This window comes from Dromaius novaehollandiae, chromosome 24 (assembly GCF_036370855.1).
Source record: "Dromaius novaehollandiae isolate bDroNov1 chromosome 24, bDroNov1.hap1, whole genome shotgun sequence".
Taxonomy (NCBI): Eukaryota; Metazoa; Chordata; class Aves; order Casuariiformes; family Dromaiidae; genus Dromaius; species Dromaius novaehollandiae.
The window spans coordinates 2,989,968-3,015,422 of NC_088121.1; the positions used below are offsets into that span (position 1 = coordinate 2,989,968).

The 25,455-nt window shown below is 39.1% G+C and overlaps 1 protein-coding gene across 1 annotated transcript in view; it reads left to right on the forward strand.

Annotated features, from left to right (window-relative positions):
* CFAP74 (cilia and flagella associated protein 74) overlaps positions 1-25,455 on the forward strand; it is a 125,672-nt gene that overhangs the window by 63,085 nt on the left and 37,132 nt on the right. Inside the window, exons 39-40 of the mRNA XM_064525426.1 lie at positions 765-934; positions 1,463-3,966. Of these exons, the coding sequence (XP_064381496.1) occupies positions 765-934; positions 1,463-1,824 (532 nt within the window). The 3' untranslated portion in view covers positions 1,825-3,966. The remainder of the gene's footprint in view (positions 1-764; positions 935-1,462; positions 3,967-25,455) is intronic.

Below are 25,455 nucleotides of genomic sequence, written 5' to 3' on the forward strand. Positions count from 1 at the left end.
GAAATAAAATAGTTATTAAAGAAATGTTTATTTTAGAATCATGAGTTTTATGGGCAAAATATAATGATACTGAGGCCATTTCTGTGCATATTTAGGATGGGATATAATCCCGATGTGAAAGTCAGGAGCATGTTTGAATCCAAAACTCTCCATGTGGACTCATTCTTAGCACCAGAAAATGTTGACTGCACTGTTTCTTCAAAAAGTATGTTTGGTACACAAAAAGTAAAGGTTGACTTGATTTCAGTTCAGAGCTTTCCTTTTACTGTGAAGTTGGTCTTCCAGGTATCTCCATCATTGTAAAAGCACTCACCCAGTGTGTGCTATAAAGTTAGACTATACCTAGAGATTGAATTCCATTTTCAAGACAGACTGCAATTCATAGTTTCTGCAGTGTTTTATAAATACAGGTCTTAGACTTACGAAAGTTTGTACTTGTGTTTCCCTTTAAGTACATAGCTACAAGAGTATGTACTTAAATATGTATGATGACAGTGAAGCCATTTTCACTGCATACAAACTGAAAACATGGCCCAAGATCTTAACATTACAGTGTCTATGAGCCAGAAAGGGTTGTCCTGATCATCAGCGGCACTTCAACTTGTGATTAAGTTGTTTGCAATCCAGCTTTCCAATTCTGGATCCAGCATCCATTAAGAACTGAACCTCAGCCTGTCTTGCTTTAGATTGAAATTATATTCGGCTCTGGAAGAAGAAAAACATAAGCAATGAAATGATGGTATTCTTCTCCCTCCTTCTCTAAGGTTAATCTTGCTGACTGTATTCATGCTCCTGCTCTGTGGGATCACAGCAAGCTGTGTGAAATTCTGCTGCCAGAAGAAGAGGCCTCTGGTTCAGACCTTCCCTAGGCACTCCTGTGATTTAACTGTCATTGTTATTAACAATGACAGCACTGCCCATAGCACAGTGACCTGTAAGTGTCCTCTAGGAGTCAACTATTCAACAGTACTTTGCAATGAAAGCACTGAGATGCTACATCTAGTCATTGCAACAACTGTGGCTTTTTGAGGTAGTCTCATAACAATGCTATAGAAGTTAAAATAAAGTCCGTGGTAGGTTAACCTCATACAAGTCTTTTTGCATGTCTTTTATCACCATTGTCTGCTTTTTTGTTTGTTTGTTTTGCTTTGGGCTTTTTTTTCCCACTGTTAAAACATAAACTATTATAGTAAGTGTTTCACAGTAATAGCTGGATGGGGCTTTGCAGAAATGTTTTCTCTTCTGATTGCTCTCCTTTGGAGGATGTGTAGGTTCCATCATGGGTAATTCCATACTGGTAGCTTTTAATATATTGCACATATGTTCTGACACCACAAAGATGGGCTCATACTGTCTTTTGAGAAAAATAGGATTAGCCCTTTATATAACAGAGTTCTGTGAAGTTGTTTGAAGGTTTTTGTTTTATTTTATCTCTTTTTTTTTTTTCCTCTTCTCTTTACAGCATGCGGCTCTTTGCAGTGCCCTCCATGTGCCCCTATTCCTTTGTCATATGTGGATATGGATAGAAACACTGTTTCCCCTCCAGCTTACAGTCTCTTTGCAATGGAGTTGCCACCTTCTTATGATGAAGCTATCCAAATAGGTAAACGATATATTGAGACACCACTGGTAAGCCAGAAACTCAATGACATTCCTGGGCAGGAGATACCAGGTAGCGGGATGAACCCCATCCAGTGTTCACTTGATACAGTTAACAGAGATCCAGCAACACAGCCAAATTCTGAAAATTCACAAGATGCAGCACAAGAACACCTCAGCTCTAGCTCATTTCAGGTGGGGAATAAAGCAAGAGAAGGACTGTAAGAGTTATAGAAGACACAAAGAGTTTGGTTTTATAGGCACGTTATTACAGAAGGATGTTTCCTCTTGTATGTACCCTTGTAATGATCCATCAGTTAGAAGAAACATTGCCTGTGACTGCTGTAATCTCCTCATAAAGTTTCTTCAAGGATATGAAATGAAATAAAATGGCAGCAGTTTAAAAATGCTTGTTAAAGTAAGACATGGATGCTTGCTTGCTTCCCGATTTTAAAAAATGATTCCTTGTGCCCAGCATATGTTAGTTAAAAAAAAACCTTAGGAACCTTAGGAACACAAAGAGCCAGAATGGTACAAACAGCAGATTGTTGTTCCAGAACAGAAACTTCCCAAACCTAATTTGAAAGTGGAATCCTAGCATGTCAAACTGAAGAGCCTCTATAGTTTGTCTCTTGTTTTGGGAAGGTTAGCTGTCCAGCAAATTGCTGGAGCACTGAACTCGTTGCTATGTAACGGCAAATGTTCCTTAAACTGAAGGAAAACTGCAAACAAGGACATGAAAGTGTTTATGAATGGAAATGCATTATGTTATATTTCACAACTAGAGACAAGGGATGAGACAGATAAGAGGAGATGTTATTTTTGTTGGTCATGAGACCTGAGGGGATTGTTTCTGTGTTGTTTTAATCTTTAAATTTCTATTTTAAATATGAGCTGGCTGGTGGGTGGGATCTTTTTCCTATAGTTCTTTGACTGTTATAAAACAAAATAGTCTCATAGAGACAGTTCTACACGTGGTAGAGTATTATTAACGTGTTTCAAATATTCATGCTCTTTGCTGATTGATCCTGATGGGTTTGAAAATCAGCATGAGCTGGAAAATGTCCATTGTTTTGGAAAGCCAAGAGCATAAGTTTCAGAGTATACATAAAATTGCAGTGCCAGATCTTTATAATCCGATTTCTACTTTGTGTTTTTGTTGTTGTTGCTTTTTTAATTAAAAAAAATCAAAACAAGCCTCTTGCTATTGAAAGATTTAATAACTCAAGCTGAGAAATACCAAGAAGAATATCCCTTATGTTTCTCTTCTCTTGGAAGATACAGTAATATGGAATAATACAAACAATCATTAGAGGATCCCTCCGTATAACCTAACTAAATATTACTACAGCTGATACATTTATACACAAACATTGTTAATTTATTAATACAGTAAACACCTTCTTTCCCTTAAAAACTGCCAGTCCATTAAATCATAGGTCTCTGAAGTAGAATTAATTCTGATTCTGGGGGTATCTTTTTCTAATGGTACCATGATGGTCTTGTTTGCTGTTTTCTGCAATTGTGGAGAGGAGACTGACAATGCAATTACCCACAGCTAAGAAGAGATGAATCTATATGCATAAGAAGAGAAATAATCTACATGTAAGTAATGCTTCCTTGGGATGAAAGGCTCAAGAACAGAAAAATCTGAAATGTGAAACTTTTCTAGTTGCTTTGTGGGTGAACCTCCAGTCTGTGAATACTAATTCTAAGATTCTGCATGGAAAAGCTCTTCGTTGCCACTTTGTGTGCCTGGTACTGAGTAAATTGGATGCTCTTTGCCCTGTTTGGCAGCCTTTGTTGTGGCATGAAGACATTGGATGGCGCTTCATTTGATTCCCCTTATCTCCTCCACTGGTGCCTTTTGTCAGCTCTTCATCAGAGGGAATAGTCTGTGACATACAGTTCAGGCAGAGCTGTAATGCCTAGAGTGACACATCACAAAGGCATGCCTAGGTGAGACAGAGGGTCTTAAGCTTTTCCACCCTTTCATTGTCAGAAAAGGGTTTGTTTCATCCTCTTTTTTTGGAATTACCTGCAGAACCAGTTGCTCTGTTGTACTTCACGTTTTCCCTCTTGTGACTGGTTTGTTCAAGTCCTGTCACATGTGAAGGACATGCAAATAAAAAAAGAAGGGGGAAAGAGGGGTGTGCAAGCATGTATCCTTGTGCTTTGTGTCAGATATTCTGACAAAGGCACTAGAGATCTACGGCTGTGCCATGGGGCTTCTTCTCTCTCTTTCCTCCAAGTCTTACAGGCTTGCTCTTTCCAGTGATGAAATTCTTGCAAGCCCATAGTTACCTCAACTAACAACCAGTCTGACTACCGCAAGAAGCATAGAAATGGCTTGTGGGGACTGAAAAGGTAAGCACTAACTCAGATTGCTTTGGCACATGACACTACACCAAATTCTAACTTTAGTGCCATTCTTTTTCCTTCTGCTTTTTCACTTCTGTGTTTATTTTGCCTTGAAGGAAGGGCATAGAGATCATTTTTTCTCAGGTCTTTCAGAAAGGGATTAGTGAGGCTTTTAAAATCAGGCTGAAAACAGAAACGAGAAGAAATTCACGCCCGTTTGTTCTCAACTAATGCTATTGCCAGTCTTTGATCCTAATAGATGTCAAGAGCTGTCATTCTACTGAAGCCATAGATGAAAAGAAAGTAAAGCAGATGGAAAGTAGGAGACAGTTCAGCACTTGTTCGCCCTGGGACTTAAACCCTTAGAAATAACAAGAGCCTCTAGGGATGTGATCCAAACCTTGGTAAGTGATACTGATAGCTTCTAAAAGTATGATTTCTGATAGTTCGTAAAATGAACTTTAGTTACAGATTCTTGTGTGACCTCAACCCCAAATATAAACTGTAAGAGTCTGGCAAGCCTACTGAAAAGGATCAAGTGTGGTGGGAAAAGACTATAGATTCTAAATTACAGTTGATAACAAGTTTGTGATTTTTGTTTGTTCTTTCTCTGTTCAGTATGTCACATCACTGTATTGCATAATTTGCTGATCAAGCCGGGGGGGGGGGGTTGTTTGTTTGTTTTTTACACAAGCTTCATTGTTCACTCCTACAGATTAAATAGCATAGGGGCAATCAAGAGCACTGATTCCAGTCATGGGGAAACTCACCTAACAGAGAATTCAGTGAAAATCTTGTCTCCGTTTCTAAAACAGTGGTTGCAGACAGTGCATTTTGCAATGAGTGGTCTTACTACTGTAGGGCTTAGTATAGTTTTAAGAGTAGTTATCCATGTGAAGGTGTGGGATAAAAAGTGCTTTTCCTTAAAGCACTGAGATTTAACTCACTGCTAGCACTAAAATGAGGAAGAAGAGTCATTTCTCCAGCCCACTCAGTCTGCTTGTTATAAATTTTAACACTTAAAAATATTTTTTAATACATTTGGTCCACATAAAGAGTGACAGTGGCACTCAGAGGAAACAAAAATGATGAACTATATTATATAAATACCCAGGAACAGGCCTGAGAGCACACTACTGTTCTGCAATCAATTTACTAGATGATCTTGGATATCAGTTTGTCTTTGCCATTGTTACTGGGAATAAAAATACTATGTTATCTTAGGGAGACAGAATGAAAGAAACGCTGAGGTGTACTCAGATCAGTGAGTAGGGCTATAGGCATGCATAAAGTACAGGAAGAATAAAAGGCAATTTGTGCCCCACCCCACCTAATTTTGAAGGAAAACCTTTCACAGAATCACACAATAGCTGAGGTTGCAAGGGACTTCTGGAAGGCATCTAGTCCGATCCCCCTGCTCAAAGCAGGCTCAGCTAGAGCAGCTATCATAAGGGGTGTTGTTCTCTTTTAAGAATGCTCTCTGACACTCCTTAACTGAACCTTGCATTAAATGCTTTGGTAGTTTACTAAACTGCAGGCTAGAACTATGGTTGAGGCCACATCTTCCAAAGAACCTTCTGAGACTGAACCCTGCACCTGTTCAAGGACTACTGCAGTCAACAGAGCTCTGTGTATGTGATGAATATGTGACTTATGTGAAACTTTTTTCATGTATAAAAGCAAGGTATCTTTGAACAGGAGAGGTGCCTAAGGACTGGAAGAAGGTTAATGACAAGCCAGTCTTCAAAAAGGGCAAGAAGGAGGATCTAGGGTACTACAGGCCAGTCAGCCTCCCTTCAGTCCTGGGAAAGGTGATGGAACAGCTCATCGTGGATACCATTTCCTAGCACATGAAGGACAAGGAGGTGATCAGGAGCAGGCAGCATGGATTCACCAAGGGGAAATCATGCTTAGCCAACCTGATAGCCTTCTATGATGGAATGATTGGCTGGGTAGATGAGGGGAGAGCAGTGGATATTGTCTACCTTGACTTCAGTAAGGCTTTTGACACTGTCTCTCATAACATCCTCATAGGCAAGCTCAGGAAATGTGGGCTAGATGAGTGGACAGGTAGATTGAGAACTGGTTGAAAGGCAGAGCTCAGAGTTGTGCTCAGTGGCACAAAGTCTAGTTGGAGGCCTGCAGCTAGCGGTGTATGCCAGGGTTCAATACTGGGTCCAGTCCTGTTCAATTTATTCATCAGTGACCTGGATGAAGGGACAGAGTGCACCCTCAGCAAGTTTGCTGATGACACAAAACTGGGAGGAGTGGCTGAGACACCAGAGGGCTGTGCTGCCATTCAGAGGGACCTTGACAGGCTGGAGAGATGGGCAGAGAGGAACCTCATGAAGGTCAACAAAGGGAAGTGCAGAGTCCTGCACCTAGGGAGGAATAACCCCGTGCACCAGTACAGGCTGGGGGCTGACCTGCCAGAAAGCAGCTCCACAGAGAAGGACTTGGGAGTCCTGGTGGACAACAAGATGACTGTGAGCCAGCAGTGTGCCCTCATGGCAAAGAAGGCCAATGGTATCCTGAGCTGCATTAGGAAGTGCATTGCCAGCAGACTGAGGGAGGTAATCCTCCCCCTCTCCTCAGCTCTCGTGAGGCTGCATCTATACTGTTGATGATGCAAGACCACTGGCAAAATACACGCTTTCCTTTCCCCAAAACACTGTTCATTGCAAAGGATTTACTTCAAAAGCCACACTGAAAGGCTTTCTTTGCAAAGTTTAATAATAAACAAGTCATAGTGTTAATACAAACTTTATGGCTTAAAACAATTGTATAAAAAAATACATCTGGCAAGAGCTCCCTATGTGTTTGGAAGATAAGTGCCTCACTTCTTCCTATGGTTTTCTCATGTTGTGAATGCCAGATACAGGTACTTAGACATGCAATGGGTAAGTAGAGTTCAGGCATCTCTGTATCACATCATCTTGTAAGAAATTATAGCCCTTACAGGCAAAGATGTTTAGAATACATTTCTTCTGAAAGTCACTACTGGCTGAGCTTAAAGGATTCTCTAGCCATCGTGGCCACAAACTCAGAGAAAGAGAACCACAGACAAAGAAGGATTTATTAGCCTCATGGCATGCTGCTCACTCAAAGCACTGGTAGCTTCATCCATCTTTGATAGAGCCCAATTTTGGTTACTTTATGACAATCATTAATTGGGGCATGCCTTTGCAGCACAGTGGCATTTTTCCTGCTTGAAAAGTATTTTGATCACTGCAGCTTACACTTCCAAAGGCTGAAATAAATAGGAAGATAACCCACATGACATCAGTTTAAAGGAATCTTCCTGGTTCTTCAGTAAGAAATGGGGATGTGCCAGATTGGTGTTATCATGACATCAGGACAAGTTTTATTTACTTTTAATCAATTGTGACTGACTAGAAGGAGATAGTTATATCATCAACCACTGTCAGAGATGAGTTCATAATGATTTTTTGGCTTGAATTTCTCCCAAATAAAACATTTCTTTGGGCATCAGTTACATTCGTTTGTTAAACTGGGTAGTCCACAGTGGGGCAAATGGGTCTGAAAGTAATGCATTCAGGGCCAATAGAAGAAAAGTTCAAGTTAGGTGTGAATCATACCTTTGCATACAGGTTTCCCCAAACCACATGAGAGTTCCTATGGCATTAACAAACACATTATGCATTTGGAGAAGCAAGGTAAGAGTTAATGGATCATGTAAAGGACAGAGGAAAAAATGATTATACTAGGAATAGTAAACTCTGGTCTGATAGTTTAGGTGCAGAGTTAAAGTTACTCTGCTGACTTTCCATGGGATTACATGTGTCACAAATACTTAGCAATGCCTGATTAATATTCAGAGAGCATTTTAAGAATGAAAACTGATCTAAAACTAAAACCAAAGTCTGCCTCTTACTGATGAGTTTAGAAAGATATTCTTTCAATGGGATTACTTGTTCCAGAAGGAGGTGAATGATATCCTGTGGTATCTTTAGTATTAGTCACTTCGAGAAAAATACATGATTAGATATTTGATCTAGTCTGGCTCTACCAATACTTCAAAAACATTGAGCTGTGTAAGGATTCAGTATTATTAGGGTTTATCAATTAAAACATATTCCTGCTCATCTCAGATATTCAGACAGAGAAGAGCACAGTGTTAATTTTTAAATGAACCTAGATTAAATGAAAAATAATGATCATGAGACATCCATAATCTCTGTAAAAAGTTCAGACAAGAATGAGATGGCACTATGATTTCTTCTAGCAAACATACTTCTTTTGCCACCTGTTGAAGGATCAGCTGAAAAGTAGTGTTGCATTAAACTGTCATTTAGTGACTAGTACCTTAATGCTAATCAAAATCATAAAACAATACATGTTAATGCAGTCAGCTGCACAGTTTAGAAGTTGAAGCTTTCCCATAAAAACAGGTGTTATGGAAACTGTAAATATTGCTTGCGTTATTTTAGATAAATGGTAAAATACCAAGTTCATTTTCTATTCTTCTTGTTATAAAAATAACTGGAGAGGAAGTCAGTGTCACCATCGGAAATCATCTGATGCCCTAAACTATGTATCTGCCACAGCTATATACCACTGGCTTTACCTAATCAAAAGTAATGCTGTACTCAGAAGATTTTTACAGAGGGTCAAAGAGGATCCCAAGACTATTGAACATAGGCCATCAAGAGTAATCTTCCTATTGCAGCTTTTTAATGAAAGATTAATGTGTGTATTTACAAAAGATTAATGTGTGCAGATATCCTAACTTCATAGTCTGTTACTTAGCAGCAGAAGTGGTGGGCAAAAAGTCTTGCACAGCTTTTAAAAGACTATGCTCTGATAACCATTACTGCAAGAACTACTCTGGAGACAAGCACTAATGATTTAAAAATGAAGATCTCTACCAGCCAACAAGAATGAGACTAGAATCTCTGCTACAAACTCATGGCATGTGAACCATTCACCAGTAGGCTCTCTAGGGAAGTGTGGGTTCTGTATTTAACTTGCACATAGCTTACTGTGAGAATTGCAGGAAAAGACTGGTTTAACAAATCTGCTTTTCTCTCTCTTCTGTCTTATTCTCTCCTCCCCCTTCTTTTTCTGTGACAAGATGGAGAATAGGCGGGAATACTTTTTAAGAAACAGAATGAATTATTACTCAGTATAACTATTTGGATGCCTCCAGCTGGAAGACATATATGCTCAATCCTCGTTGTCTCCAGGTCACGAATACAGCAAATGTATTCTTATTCACTGAACCTTTCCATCAAAATAGCACTAAGAAACAAATTCTGTGCCTTTCCAAAGAGAAGATAAATTAGGTTAAAATTCTGGCCTTGTGTCCTAGAGAGTATAGTGATCTACAAGCTACCTAAGGATAAAAGTATTTCTATTTAAGTGAAATTACCAACAGAAAGGCCTCCCCCAAACTCTTAACCTCAGCTATTTAATGGCTGTGAATTCCAAGCTTTTGCTCTGCGCTCAGAAAATGCAGTTTATCTTAGCACCTTTCTTTATTTTCCCTGAAATAAAGAATTTCCCTGAATTCTTCTGTGTTTCTCTTGTCTCTTCTTCAGGGTAGGAAAATCAAAATTGGAACACAATATTCTAGACATTAAACACAGGACTGATTAATGTAATGGTATGATGACATTTTTGGTGTCTTGCATACCATTTTTAAGTATTTTAACACAAATTTTGCCTTTTTATAATGCTAATGTTCATCACTGGGTACTGGTTCTTGGCAGAACTGCTTCACACTAGCACCCGCATCTTCTCTGTATGAGATTATAGTTATTTAAGAAGCCAGCATTTTGTGAACACTACAAATTATTTTCATGCAAGCACATCAACATTTGCCAATATTACATCAGGCCAACAAATGTTAAGTCTTTTACCAATAATTTGGAACTTTTCTTGTGAAACTGTTTTCTTGAATTTTCAATTATAAATTGATTGAAAGTTTTTTGCAGAATTTTTAATGGAAAATGTTCATTCTTCAAGCAGTTCTAATGCATGATGAATTTTTAATGCCATCGTGCTATATTTGTACCTGCTTTTCTGATCCCAAAGGAACCACAGAGCAGGGGTACTCCACATAAAAGTCACTAGGTGTATACTGACAAACATGCTCTGGAAGCTTAATGCAAAAAATGTGATCTAGTATCCAGTGTGTTAAATTACATTAATTAAGCCTATAAGGAAACCCAGGACACTACTAGGAAGACTTAATAGACATGAAATTACAGAGAGAGACTAGGAGAAAAATGTTGTTAAAGCCAGAATCCTATATGCAAAATAATAACTGCCATTAATTTTCAATACAGATTACATTTTTATCTTACACAGGACTTTTACAAATTTTGCTCTGGTAGGGTCAGCCAACATGATATCTTTAAATCCCAGTTTTGACAAAACCTGAATATTTATTATTTTATCTCCTTTATGGCCTGTCTAAAGAAGTAAATTTGTATATTGATCACTGGACATTTCCATTTTTGTTTCCTACCACAACGATCAACATGATGAAATACTGAACTCAGCAGAACTGCTGGAGGGAAATGGCAGAGTGCTTACTGATAGACACAGGAATATAAAACTAGGCAAATAAGAAAACAGTGACTGACGCAAGAGGGCAGTCCTGCACTTTTCAGTATACTGTACTATATCATCGCTGGGAGTAGCTTTGTGAGAGACTAGCTCTCGCTGTTGCAAAGAGGAAATGGTGGTTCTAAGGCTCAGTTTGCTTGGTTCTGTAGAGATTGCTGTGCAGTGCAAGGACTGAGTTTGCTCAGGGGGGGCAGGGGAAGTAATCAACCAGTTTGACTTCCATTTCCAGCATGCTTTTGCTTTTACAATTCTTCTATCTTGTACGTTGTCAGCAGAGCCTGACAGAGCATCTACCAAACTGCAAGGAGATGTATTTGCATGTGGAGAGGGCGGAGTGCTGATGGGGGATGATAGTTCTAACTACAAGACCCCAGATCAAAACCTCAAATGCCGGCAGAGCATTCGCAAAAAACAAATCGGACTCCAAACAATCACCTGGGCTAATAGAAGCCTGTCTCACTCTGGGTCACCTCTGTTGCCAGCCTAACCTAGTAACAATTGCGCTGCAGTAATCAGTTCCTCATGTTCCTAATAGCTTCTACAAGCCATTATGCACAGCAAAAGAAAACAATTGAACCTGCTGCTTCTTTAGAGAAGTACAGAGTGGGCAAAGAGGAAGAAACACTGCAGAACAGAGCTTCAGTGTGTGTATGTAGAAAGGAAGTGTGGTTTGATGCAGCATAATGAATAAGGCACTTAGTTTTTCTCCTGAGTTCCTAGCAGGAAGGGTATAATCTAGTATTTTCCCTCCACCACCTAGGAAAAAATCTTGTGTCTTGCTCAGGCTCTAATTAAGTCAAACATAAACTATTTCCCTGCCCTAATGAGGCTGCAAGAGCACAGAATTTTCCTTGCATATCAAAAGCAGCTCAGTCTGCTCCCCACAATGTTTTCAACAGTGTTGTCTCAGCCTTTTATCAAAATCATCTGCCCGCTTCTTAGGGAAAGCTGATAATCAAAGACTAATAGATGGCCCTGTCCTTCTGTCCTTAAAGAGGCAGATTACCCCAGTCACTGCTCGTTACTTACATCTGCACTTAACAGGTTTCTGCTGATCAACAGCATTGCAGAAATTTTGTCCCTCCAAACAGTAAGATCATGAAAAGGGGATTTATAAATTCTGCTTCAATGCATGCAGCAAACAGAGAGGTGCCTTCCCACTTTAAGAATAGCGGTTTATATTTGTGTAGAATGCCGTCAATCACACCTTAGAATCACTGTTGCACATGGGGAATAGAGTGAGAGAAAATGACCAAAGGCACTTAACAAACTAATGTCAGAGAAAGAATTAAAAGGCACATCTCCTGAATCCTGATCCAGAGAAGTAGCAGCTTGAAAGTACTGCGCCCATGTGCCCTGCATGCCTAAATAGCAGGAAGTGGGATGGAAAAGAGTGTCCATTGATCACCTGAGTCTTTTCTATTTAATTGGGAATCTATTTAAGTTGGAGAAAATCAGAATTTCTTGTTGATAATGTTTATGAAAACAGGTTTAGTAGTCAGCTTCCATTCAGCCTGCATTTTTGCAGTATGACTAGGAAGTGGGTACTGGGAGATCCTAACTTTTCTGCATGGTAAGTTAAAATGAGCTTCTTTGTTTTAAAACTTACTAACCACACCCAAAAATGTGGAATGGAGATTATTATTCTGTCTTCATTTCTACTGCTGCTTTCCATAAAAGTTTCTTTCTCTTTTGACTCTTGTTTGTGTTCTGACTAGCTCTACTTATCTCTCAGTATGGGATCTGACTTTACAGTCTTAGAAAATTCTGTTTTGTTGTTGATACTCTTTATGAGTCTCGGGTAAGAAATGGATACTTTCAAAAGCTCCCAACCTAGACATGGTATTCCTTTGTGTTTGTTCTACTAAACTTGCATAAGGGAAGAAAGGATGGGATTGTCCTTGTGTGTTAATTGTTCTCCCCATTTATGAAGGCTAGGTCCCTGGTTATTTGTCAGGAAAAGTATTTGGAATGTATGACTGATTTTTCATTTAGAATTGCAGTCTACACTATTAAAGTCACAGGAAACATTATGAGATCCTACTGTAGAAAAAAAGGCCCAGTTTATATTCAGTTTTATTTCCCTTAACTACATATATCTTCCTTCGTCTGTTTCCAAGCAGATATGACATGCTTCAGTTTGTGGTCAGAAATCTTGCACAGTGTTGCTGTAGGCCCTTAAAGAGTCATCACATAGCATCCAGGTATTGGTGCATATCAGTGAGAACTGAAGTGATCTTTATGCATGTACCATTTATAGCCAGTTTTTTAAAGTACTGTGGGACTTCAAGACACTGTGTAATTAACACTGTTTATTAGTGCTATAATTATTTGAACTGTGAATGTCTAAAACAGAATCTTTTCAAGAGAAATACACTATCTTTGGTGATGCTACAGAGCAGCCTTTCAGGAAGATCCACAGTATTAGCATATTTCCACTCACAAAGAATTAATCCTGTACATTTTCCTCTCAAAAATGCTTTAATAATTAAACACTTAAAAAAAAAAAAAAAAGTTTTCCAGAGTAGAGAAGTTAATTTAAATGTACATATTAAAAAAAAATCTTTGAGGTAGTCATTTAGGCATGCCTAAATAATTCTAGATGAGGCAATTAACCAAACAGGAGTTCACTGTCTGTCAGATCTGCTTTGAAATCATTTGTCTTTGACAGGTCTGTATTGCAACACATTTGCACACAAAGTCTCACACCACTTGTGTAAAAGAAGTGTTATCACAGGTATATAAAGAAGCTGTGGGTATTACAGTTTGGTACAGCAAGGAAAGGCAGTATTCCTACCATGTTCTCAATGTCTTGGAAGACTGCTCAGATAGAAGTGTCTTGCCCCAAATGCAACTCTCCATTTCAGATTGCAGAAGAGGGCTAGGCAGCTGATCCTCAAGGGACGGGGTTTCTTGAAAACCTAACCTTTTGTGACTTCAAGAGCTCAAGACTAAGGACCCTGTTTTTGGAAGACTCATTTCTGACTATATCTGCTTAGACAAGGAAACCATCAGCTCAGAGCCAAGCTCTGTGCATAACAGGATTTCCTCTCTGTATTATCTATTTTTGTTGGGCTACAATATTAAAATCATAGAGACACCAGCATAAGAGATCAGTAAAATACCTGCTCAATAAGCCAGTTTACAGAGAAATTATGTGGACCAGATATTTATAAAGGGATTACTGATTGGTGCACCTCAATTTCTGAAACTCCCAACTTTAGGCCCAAAAAGCCTGACCAGCTTGATCTGACAAGACTTGTCATATCTTTCTGGGTGCAAACGTAGAAAGCATTAGCCATACCCTGCCCAACCTTTTGAACATTGCTTTGGGGAACTTTGCTCATAACAAATCTAAAGCAGAGATGCGTAAAATTGCTCCCTCAGTGACCCAAGCCAGAAGAGTCCAGAGAAGTGTCACAATTAGCAGCTGAGAGCAGCATGTTCCTCATGTGAAACATATTGTATCAGCTACAAACCAGGTATACACAGATATTAAATGGTCTGCACTGTAATTTAACCGAAAGAGCTGATAAAAATTCCAAACCTGAGGCAGTCCAGGTCCACCGTGGATGTTTGGCAAGTCTAAATCTGAAAAGTTGTCGATGGCAGTTTCTCAGCTTTGAAAAAAATAAGGTTGTTATTTATGATTGTAAGAAAAGGTCAATTCATGAGAATTGTAATTAATGTTGATGAAGACTGCAATAAAAAGGAGTTTTATCTTTTATCCTGCTGAAGAAGCAAAACTCTATTACCAGATTTAAGAGCTCTTCATTTTTATATAACTACACTTAAAAGGGGAAGGGTAAATAACATGCAATACCGTAGTAAAATGTTCAGATTCCTGTAGCCTTGTATACCAGTATGTGTCTCACTAAAACACCTTCAGAAGAAAGTTTTTGCTACAATTTTTGAAGTGCAGACAATTTCCAAAGAGCCTAAAAACAGAATTAATATTTGCAATTTTTTTAGGGTTTCTTGTGGGCCAAAAGACGTTTTGTTTTGCTATGTTGGTTAAATGATAGCCATAATTATATCTAGAAGTTTGAGGTGTATTGAATTTGATTCCTACTGCCTTTGGCAGCATCCATTTGTCCCAGGCATGTGAGCAGCTTATCTGCTGAGTAAGGCTGCTTTCTGAATGACATCCTCTTACTGTAGATTTCAAGCCAAGTGTAAGTAATTCCTAGTAAAAATTGTGCACTATGCAGAGTTTCTTTCTTAATGAACAGAGGTTTTGAATATCTAGCTACATTGGATGAAAATTGAAGAAAAGTGATCTCATCAAAGGAAAAAAAACAGATAAGGGAAGAGAGTGCCTATAACTTTTTTTTTTTTTTTGGTGTAAGGGACAGAATGAACAAGACAATGGGATGGTCCAAAAGACAGAGTCTAACGGCTAATTAAACAAAATGCAATATGAAAGATAGCACTGCTGATTTAATTCCTCTCCAGCCAGTGGATTTTCTAATGGATTTCAAAAAACAGAAGTACAACTGAGAGCACTCAGAGATACAAAACATCTGAGAAGAGGTTCTTTTTGTGCTGTGAATGCAAATAGAAGAAAAGGAATTGGAGGGAGTGTGGAAAGGTGTGGCCCAAGGTGCAAGTTTGAGAAGGCACAGATTTTAAATGGAAACCTTAAGCATAATGTTTTCATTATCTCAGGACCAAAAATAAAAGCAGTTTGGCCAACAGCATTTTTCTTTGAGACTTGGGTATTGCTTCTCTCAGATAGTCTTGTTGTTGTAACAAAAGAAATACCGGGCTCTTCTCAGAAATGGTAATTAAAAAAAAAAAAAACCTTGAAAGCTGGTTTACATGTACTAGGCCAAAGCGGTCTGAATGCACACAGTAAGACTAAAAAGAAAGCACAGATCAGCTCACAGGTATGACAGCATAGGTTAGAGACAAGCCCTCACAGTCTGCCCTGATTAGGGTCTGAATTATCCTGATGCTCTTGAGCAGGGCTGTGGTTTGAGCACGTCTCTTTCAAAAGACACTTTTTCCTAAGCCAAATATTTTAAAAGATAAGTATTATAGACCCACTTGCTGGGAATATCAGAAGAGAAGAGATGGATACAGAACTTCCCTTTAACCTTTTGAGTAATACGACATAATCCATTAGTGATACTGACTGTCCCCTGGTATCCCACTTAGCTGGTGTCAAAATACTTTTAGGACTTGCAGGAGTAAGAAAAATCCTTTTACACCAGCATACCAAAGAGCAAGATTAGCCTGGTCTATGTTAAAGAAATCTGCAAACTCTTCTCAGGATTGGTTACCCTAATTCAACTCCAATGGTCTAGCAACAACCTAAACAGGTTGTTGATGATCTTAATTAACTTGGTGATTTTTTTTTTTTTCTGATGCAGCGTCCTTCACTAGAGCTATGTTGGCAGCATACTGACACAAGTGGTCATCTTTTATTGTTGGTTTTATCAGTCTGTCCTCACCTGTTGTAGGAAGGCACTGAAAAGTGTGAAATCCTGTCAACACTGCTATTGAAGTGATTGTCCTTCATAGTGCTGAAAGTTTCTATCCTCTGGCTGAGGAAATATGCTTGCAGCTGCTGTGTGCATGTGCTATTATGGTTTGTTGCATTTAGAAGTTCATTAGGTGACCTCCATCAAGACACTTCCTCCCTTTATGCCTCTGTTTCTTTTCCCATCCTGTCTGTCCCATGTTTAAGATGTACATACTTTGGAGCAGGAAATTCTCCCACAGTGCCGGCCATAATGGAGATCTGGTCACAGAGGGGTCTTCTGCGTATTCAAGTTATACAAATAGTTGGAAAAAACCCTTTGAATTCCTTGAGCAGCAAAAGTAATGGTGCCTGGTTTTCTAGAATTTTCTATCTATTGACAAAATTTCCAAACATTTAAGAATATGTAACCTTCAGTAGAAGCTTTCCTTATAGTTAGGACATGCATGAGATTTCTCTCTTGTGTGCATTCTCCCATGCGTAATACGGGGGAGCTCATGTCGCAGACTTTCCCACAGTGGGGATATTAAAAGATCCCGCTTCTCTATGCAGTTTCCTGTTTTCATGAAACTTTTAGGAGCTTTGTGTCTTTGAAACCTCCAGTTCTCTACCAACCTTGGTTGAAATTGGTCAGTGGATTCAAAAGTTAGTAGCTGGGGGTGGGGAAGGGAAAGAGGGGAGACAGGATACGGACAGACAGACAGTGTGATTACAAAGCCTCACTTCCTTAAGAAGCCAGGTTAAAAACAACACTGAGTGGGAGACCTGGTCCCATAGCAGACTATATGCTCAGCCAGACAGGGGATCTTAGACTTCTGATTTGTCACTCCAGCATTTTTCACCATCACTAAATCCACTAAATCTGATTAGATCACACAAGTTATGTGACAGTTCTAAGGGAAAAGCCCCCCTCTGTAATTACCCGAAGAGCAGTCTTTACTATGATTTGAATTTGGAGCTCCTTTGGCACAGTTCCGGATGCAATTTTTATTCCCTCATTTGTCCAGAATGATTGTTTTGCCAGTTATTGTCAGTTGTTATTGGCTAGCTTTGTGAAGGAACTTATGATTGGGAGACATACTGGTGGAGCAAGTTGGTGCCTACGTCCCTGTCGACAGCTTGCAGCCTTGTCTCTCTCTCCTTTCTCACACATGCATGCACTCACCCTGAGCACCTGTGCTCAGAAAGAAAATGCAGACTTGGGAATTGCCTCCATAATTCATAGGCTTTATAGCCCAGAGCAAATGATACCTTGGCTGTGTCATAAAATTCAGGTTGCACATCCCATTATAGCCAAGCTCATTAACAATATAAGTAAAGTGGTACACTTATAATGCATTGATCATAAAAGCTGTTACAATCTTTGCAGAGTATTAAGTAGTAAACCTGCAACATCCACAGTAAAGCATCGATAGGGTCTAGATATAATAAGAATTGGAGAAAACCCATTCCTTGTTCTGCCTTGCACTTGCCTTTGTCTGCCTCACTGCCCCTAAATACCATTTGTTCATTGGGTTGTTTTAGTGTATTAAGCAGCAAGTTTGAAACACTTAGATGATCAGGAATTCCTGCAGGTCCAGGGATGATATCTTTAGTACATATTCATACAGTGCCTGTGACTTGGGTGCTAGGTGTGTTACCATAATATTTAAAAATAGAATTGGATCAACTCTTGATCCTAAAGTAGGAAGTTGCATTTCATTGGTTTAATCTATGGGAGAATTTTTGAAATTCTTTTAAAACCTAAGTCCTGTTAGTTTCACATTAAGAATCCTTTGGCATTCTTCACAGAAACAGTGGTTTTCCCTGGTGAAATGGATTAAAATTATTTTCTTACCTCCATATGCTGAAATTGTGCCATTACCTTCTGCTAAAAATGTGATACAGAGTAGTGGTTTGCTGGCTTCCAGACACACACACTAGTATGGGTTACATACTGTTAGTGGATGACATCAGGGTGTATGCATGTAATCCAGAAAATGCTTTTGGAAAAAATGGAATTTATACTTAACTAGAACCCATACAGTAGAACAGATTTTTAGCAGAAATAAACCAGTACTATGCTACTGAAGTCCCTAATTATCTGGCCCATGAACTTATAACTCAAGGTGAATAAATATTTGCAGTACATAATTTGAGAACAGCTAAATATTTGCTGGTGACAATTTTCTCATTTCTTGCCAAACAGAAATTTTAAACTGATGAAAAAGAATAGCATCTGGCCTCTAGACTACTTGTGAGTCTTAAATTCAGATTATTGGTTAGTTTTCAGAGAACACATTAGTTACATGGGATGCTTTCGTATTTCAGAAGACCAGATATGCCTCATTTCAGTGCTGAGATTTTTATGTTGTGTCTGTACTGGTTCAGAAGAGTATCTTCTACTGATAGAATTGATTAGTAACCTGGCAGCAAATATATGGCCAGCTATACAGATTTGCCACATAGACTTTCTGAAAACTGCTGAGGGAATGGCTTATGTTCACAGTGCATTGGTATAGTTAAGATGCAGTAGCTACAGCATGCTGCTTTAAAAAGCTCAGTTACCTTAACAACAACTAAGCTAGAAATCTTGGTTCGATAGAGAGGTTTTGCTTTGATGGGCACATGTATTTCAGTCTCTCTAATTTTTCAGTTGGCTATTTGGCCCCCAGCTAAGGGTAGATATTCTAAAGATGGTAACCAGTGGAGTACTGGAAGGAATAAATGGCTGGTTCAAGATTTTTGCACTGTCTTCTCCCTTTCCTTCCCTAATCTGCCAAAGCACCTGGGCAATATTTAACTGAAATTCAAACAAAGGGAAAGGAAACTCACTTTGGAGTAAAAGCAAAGCAGAGCCTTTGCAATTCACACACTGGGAAAGTGCAATACCCAACAGAGCTTTGACTGTTGGAAAAGGTTCTTATGAAAATATCTGCTGGATCATCTTCCTTTCAGTGCCCGTTCTCCTTCCAGAATCTGTCAGTACTACCCAAATGGCTACTGACATAAATGGATAGGAGAAGGAGCCTATAAGGCTAGTGTTAAATAAAGACACTGATTTAAAACAAACTTAATTAAATGATTGTCAGGTGAGTAGTACTGCTTGATATTGAAAGTCACTAATATGTTTATTCTGGCTGTTTGGGTTGAATTTGCTGAAGTTGCTCTTTGGGGGAGTTCACCAGTGAATGAGGTCAGTGCTGCATGGATGTAAGTTTCAGAGGAGGAATCAGTCTGGGTTGGGGGGTGAAGCATCTTTTCTGTTGCTGTGGGTTTTTTGGTTTTTGTTTGTTTGTTTTTAATGGAATACTGGCTCAATGGTGTCACAGCTGCCTGAAATGTTATTTACAAAAAAGCTACCTCCAACAAAAATGTATTTTCATGACCATTAAGAGGATAAAATTGGCTCACCCACAGTTCTATTTAAGATGCAAGTGGGATAAGTAAATGTGCATATGAGGAAAAGAACTGTACCTGAGCCAGCCTCCTGAAAAGAACTGCAGTGTATGTTTTATCCAAAGACTGTTGGCTAGATATATGTTGAATATATTAAATGTCATTACATTCATAGGACTGGCTAGCTCAGGAAATTTTCATAACTAGGTAGAGAAACTTTTACCTCCAGGTCAATTATCTGAATCCAGGGCAGTTTGGAAGACTGTCTCAAATGATCTAGAGCTCAGGTTCCAGGTCTCAGTCCTGAGGCTTCTTGTCACCCTATTAAGTATTGTCCCCAAGCCAGGGAATGACTCCTAGTTTTCCAGACTAATTTTGATTGAGATCTGGATTTCAAAGTACATACAGCCAACAAAGATTCCATCTCAGATGTAAATGCTAAGAAGAATGCTACTCCTTTGTTAGTTTGCACAAGCACTTCACTTGTATAACTTTGTTCATTTCTCCCTTGCTGAAACTCAGCCTTTGTTCTGTAATCCATAATCTTAGGTCTAGTTCAAAAGTCTCTCTATTCTACTTTCCACCCTCCCCACAAAATACAAAATCAGGCTGGGCCAGAAGCTTTGCTCAGCTCCATGGTGCAGGAAATGCTGTCCTTCACCCCCGAACAACACTTCCCAAGTGGCTGCATCTCTTGTCAAAAGGGAGTTATCAGACTTCAGAGAAAAAGTATAGATAACAGTGTTCTGTGAAGCAGGTGGTAGGAAGCTGTGCTGTACATAAGGTCTTCACCTCTTTTTTTAAAGGCACTAGCTGGGGACTAGTTAGTGTGAATAGCTAACCAGAAGGCCATAAAATAAATACACCACTGTATTTCTTCCTGCCTTCTTCCACAAGATGGCATCAGTGAGCCTAGGGTGACCTACATGAATGTCTATCCTAATCCTTAAATGAAGTACCTTGAGAAGTACTTCAACGGTGCTGCCTTCGAGGCGAGAAAGAGAATTTCTTCAGAGAGTCACGTTTTTCCCTCAGTCCACATCCCACTTCGGCAACACTTCAGCAACACCTCACAGCCTAAATAAGTGAAAAGGCAGCTAATCAAGAGCCCTCAGTCTTCTCTGGAAAATAAACATCCTGCCTTTGAAGAGAGACTGTTAAACCAGGACCAACACAAGAAGAGCTAAAAATCTATTTAAAGCACAGCTCAGTCACAATTATGCAAAAAGCACAAGAGAGAGAAAGCAAAAGAGAATGGATATTCTGTGTGACAGCTGATTAAATTTTCCGAACAAATGACTGAAAAGCGGACATGACCCTCTTAAACAGGGCTTGAAGCTATCAAGACTTAGCAAGCAGAGTGGATCTTTTATAGTAATTAAGAGTGAGTTGATTGAACCTGCCTTCAGATATTACTGGGTTTGTGCTCTGTATCAGAGGAGGATAACAAACAGAAAAGACAGAGGAACATCTACAAAGAAACTGTGGTGGAGAGAGCAAAAACCTGTACTGGAAAATACTTCTATGAGTTAGTGAGTATTTCCCCCTCTTTTGAAACCAATAATAAAGGCAATAAATATTATTACAGTATTTCAGAGAAGAAACATCTGTGTCAAAGAGGCATGGTGATCGACCCAAAGCCACAGATCAAGTCACTGGTACAGACAAAACCCAGGACTACTGACTTCCAGTTCCTTGCTTTAGCTACAGGACTGTGGACTTCCTGGTCTTGGAATGAAGCAGTCCAGCAAGGAGTGGGGTTTTTCAGACTAGGTGCTAGAAAGCAGCACTTATAAAGTCGATTACATTTTGTGAGAGGATGATTATTTGGAGGAAGAAAAGCCACCCACTTTTCTTCCTGACTTTAAAATTGCACATACAGACTTTTTTTATTTCCCAGAATAAAAAGAACAAGCCTGTGTTGTTTTCCTACTGGCAAAAAGTGCCATACTCCGCTACAGAGCTGCCCTCAATTTAAGGTGTTGTACAGATCAGTTGGTCAAATCCTGCTAATTCTGCTTGTCTTAAGTGATCCAAATTCTCTCTCAAAGAATGTAAGGCAAACAAATTTGACCAAGTGGACCCAGTGTCAAGGAAGAAACAAACTTGGCAATATTGCAAGCAGTGGGCTGGACTGCAATATCCTGTGCCTTTATGTAAAACTGACTCTGAAGTTACTTGGGATTTAGAATTCAGTGGCGTTACTCCAGATCCCCATCAGCCAAAGAGAGCAAACACTGGTTCCAACTAAATAGAAGTCTCTTTCTAGTTTCCATTTTAAAAAAGAAAAACTAAGAAATTGCCTTTTATCTATATACTGTTTCACTTTCCCTACTCACAGAATTCAAAACTAATAATCGCTTCTTTTTGTTTGAAGTCAGCCTTACTGATTACTTTATTTTTCCCCAATACTAAAAGATCAAACAGGGTCTGTAACAAATATTTGCAGTTTGCTTAGATGTGAATCAGCTGGACATCTTCCAAAACTAATTCATTCTAAAATCTCCTGCTGTTCTCTAATGTACATGCCATGCATGCGTTCAGGTGGATAATGCTGACTGCTAAGAGCATGCTGATCTTTCAAGACACATTGTAACAGTGTACTGAGGATTCTGGCCTGTTGTTCTACCAGGCAAATGATCTGAATGCATGGAATCGCCTCAATCCATGTATAATCACCACTATGTACCTACTGTCTTCTGGACTAACAGAAGATACTACAATAATCTGAAACATGGAAAAATCACATGAAATTTCCATTAAAAACTTTCTAACGGTATTCAGATTGGGGAAAGTAATTTAAAATGACAAAACTGCCAATCCAAATGTTCCTCTCCATTTTGTGTAGACGCATTCTTTCCTGAATCACGTACTCTGGCCAAATGAAGAATGAGTGTCCACCTTTCTATCTGCCATCTGACCTAGGACTGTGGCTTTGAGGATCTCTGAGTTAATGATATAGCCCTCAAACTGTTGCATCCTGCAGTTTGCTTGGTTCTTTGGCCTGTTTCCTCTTTTCAGATGCATATTTAACAGCTACAGTGGGGTATATGAAAGAGAATTTCCTATTTTCCCACCAAAGATTATGAGGTATTGTTGAGTGTCTTACAGATGAAGAAGCAGACACTAACTAGTGTTAAACATTGGAATGTAGTTGTCTGCTGATGTAAGTTCATGGCAAGTATTTGAAAGGTAGCATTATGTCCTTTTATATTTTTTTCCTACAGCTGCAACAATGTAGCTGCTCAACTGTTGAGTTTGTAAGGTAGCATTCCTGAAGAACCATGAAACATGTGATTGTTTGGTCTAGTACTGCCAGTCAAGCACTGCTGGTATTGATGTTAAAGGGGCCCCTCATTTCAGTAGCCCTGTAGGCTAACATTGCTTTAGGTTGTAAGATTCTCCCTTACTGTTGACTTTTAACAGTGCTTTCTGGTATTAAACACATAAGCCTGCTGCCGGATTGGTGCTCTTTCAAGATGGCCAGGAGGCAAAGAATTCAGTCCAGGTGGGAACTTTCTGCAGACTCACATATACACAAACAACAATCATTCTTTAGAACAACTTCATCTCCCTCCACCTGCTGTAAAATCCTGAAATTCAACTGACCTGGCTAGTATGAACTATGGGAAGTAAAACAAACAAACAAACAAACAACCCCACCCAAAACCAATGTTCTGTTGTTTTCACTGTAACATTCCAGAAAAATTGTGTTAATGGGAAGGACTATCTTTCAATTAAGAAACATCCTGGAATGTGACAGATTCCAGCTCTGCCATGGGTATCCTGGACATTTATATGCATCTCACTTCCAATGCCTTTGCCTCAATTTTTCATTGGTAAAACAGAGACAAATTATAGAATCATAGAGTAGCTGAAAGTGGAAGGGACCTCTGGAGGTCATCTAGTCCAGCTTCCCTGCTCAAAGTGGGGTCAGCTAGAGCAGGTTGCTCAGACCCTTGTCCAGTTGTGGTTTTAATATCTCAAAAGATGGAAACTCAACAAGTTCTCTAGGCAACCTCATAGTGAAAATAGGCTTCTTACTGTTTAAGTGGAATTTTGTGTATTTCAATTTGTATCCATTGCCTGTCATCCTGTCATTGGATGCCACTGAAAAGAGTCTGGCACTGTCTCTTTTACTCCCGCCCATCAGATATTTCTACCTATTGGTAAGATCAGCCTGAGCCTTCTCTCGATGATTCCCAGCTCGCTCAGCCTCTCCTTATATGATAGATGCTCCAATCTTCTAATCATCAAAATATTTAATCTCATTTTTTGTCTAACTTGTCTAGATCCTAAATTTTCAGGAATTTCAACTGTCATCTTAGTTGAATTACATGCACTCTGGATGTCTACAGGCCCACAGCTAGAAATCACAGTGCTTTATATAGCCAGTGGGGAGAAAACGGTTCCTACAGGACATGATTTATAGTGCCAAACTGGATGGCGAGAATGTCCACAAACTAGCTGCCCTGCAGCTGTACAATGCAGTCCTGCAATCCATCAGTATGATGTTCTGACTTCTGTTAAGACCCTTTGGTCCTACTGAAGTCTGAAAACCACACTGATCTACCTATCTAATCTAAAACCCATAATATTCTAGAAGATTTGTGTGAAACATTACCATTTTATTTTCTCACTAGTCCTCTGGACACAATTCTTTGTTGAAGATGATGTTGAGCATATAATACAATGCTATTGCTCAGAGTATGCTAAAACTCATAGGTCTAATCTAAGTATGACATTTAATGTATTTCTACTGAATGTAGGTCTAGAATAAACAGTTGCATAAAGCAGCCCATGGGAAATGTCATGTGAGCTGGATACCTAATCACCCTGTTTACCTCCTCATACTGTGCTAGCAGGCTGTATGCTTTGCTGATGCTACCTATGCAATGCTTTTTTTATTGCACTGCTTAGGCTGACATTGCATCATCTCATACAGTAAGAGTTCAAAACAGGCTTGTGATTACAGGGGCCAGCTATGTGTGCTGCTGATTTTTGTCCCTCTGATGAGAAAACTGGCAAGAAGAAATCAGACAAAGAGTAGAGGGGAGAAAGGAGATGCTTCTACATGAGCTGTTTCATCAGAAATGGATGAGCTGCCTGAAAACAGGAAAAAATAAATGCAGTCTACCTACTGCTTTGCATAGTGCTTTTGGGTGGAAGATGCTATACAAATACCCCTCCTGTGGAAGATCGTGTTTCAGAAGTAGAGGAAACTGCCTAGATTAAGAAAAAACAAAACAAAAACAAACACATAAGGGGTAATGCTGTTCCAGCCCAGAAAAGGAATATATCATCTTTCTTTTCTCTACTTTCTCTCATTCTCACCACCAATAAAACCATATTGCATCAGAAGCTGCCTTTGCTCCCACAGGAGTCTATCAAAATGCTCAGCTACTGACAGAAGATATTAGCCCTTGTTTTCTTGTGTAAACTGTAGCTAGTGATACTGTGCAGCACATGCTATGATACTTAGTAAATTTTTTTTTTAATTCCTTCCTTTTCATTGCCTAACATGTCCTGCTATTTTAGATACAAAACTTATACCCCCAAATCTCTAAGCTTTAAGCAGGGGGCCAAGTGCTAGGTAACACATGCTAACATAATTAAACAAATAACAGAAAAAAATCGGGCTAAGGATAGTTTGAGAATCTGTGGGATTAGTTTGGTGCTTTTTTCGTTCATTTATAATTACAAAATATAAAACTTAGTGTGTACATGTATCTAATTATTTTCTATTCCCCCCAGTCCTTCTATTTTTTACCTCTTTTGTTTATCTATAAGCAGGCCTATGATCCTATAAGCAGGCCATTTGATTTTTGTTTCTGTCATAGCTCAGCTTGCAATCGTTTACCTATGTACTCACGATTAATCCAGATGTCCAAATTAGCTACTTCACAAATCAGAAACAACATTCAGAGAAATAAAACTACAAAGAGGGAGTTTCTTCTCAGTTTGGAGATGGGGTGGGTGAAGGAGGAGGCAACTGCTAAGTCCAAAAATGAGTCAGATTGGTCTGTGACAAATTTACA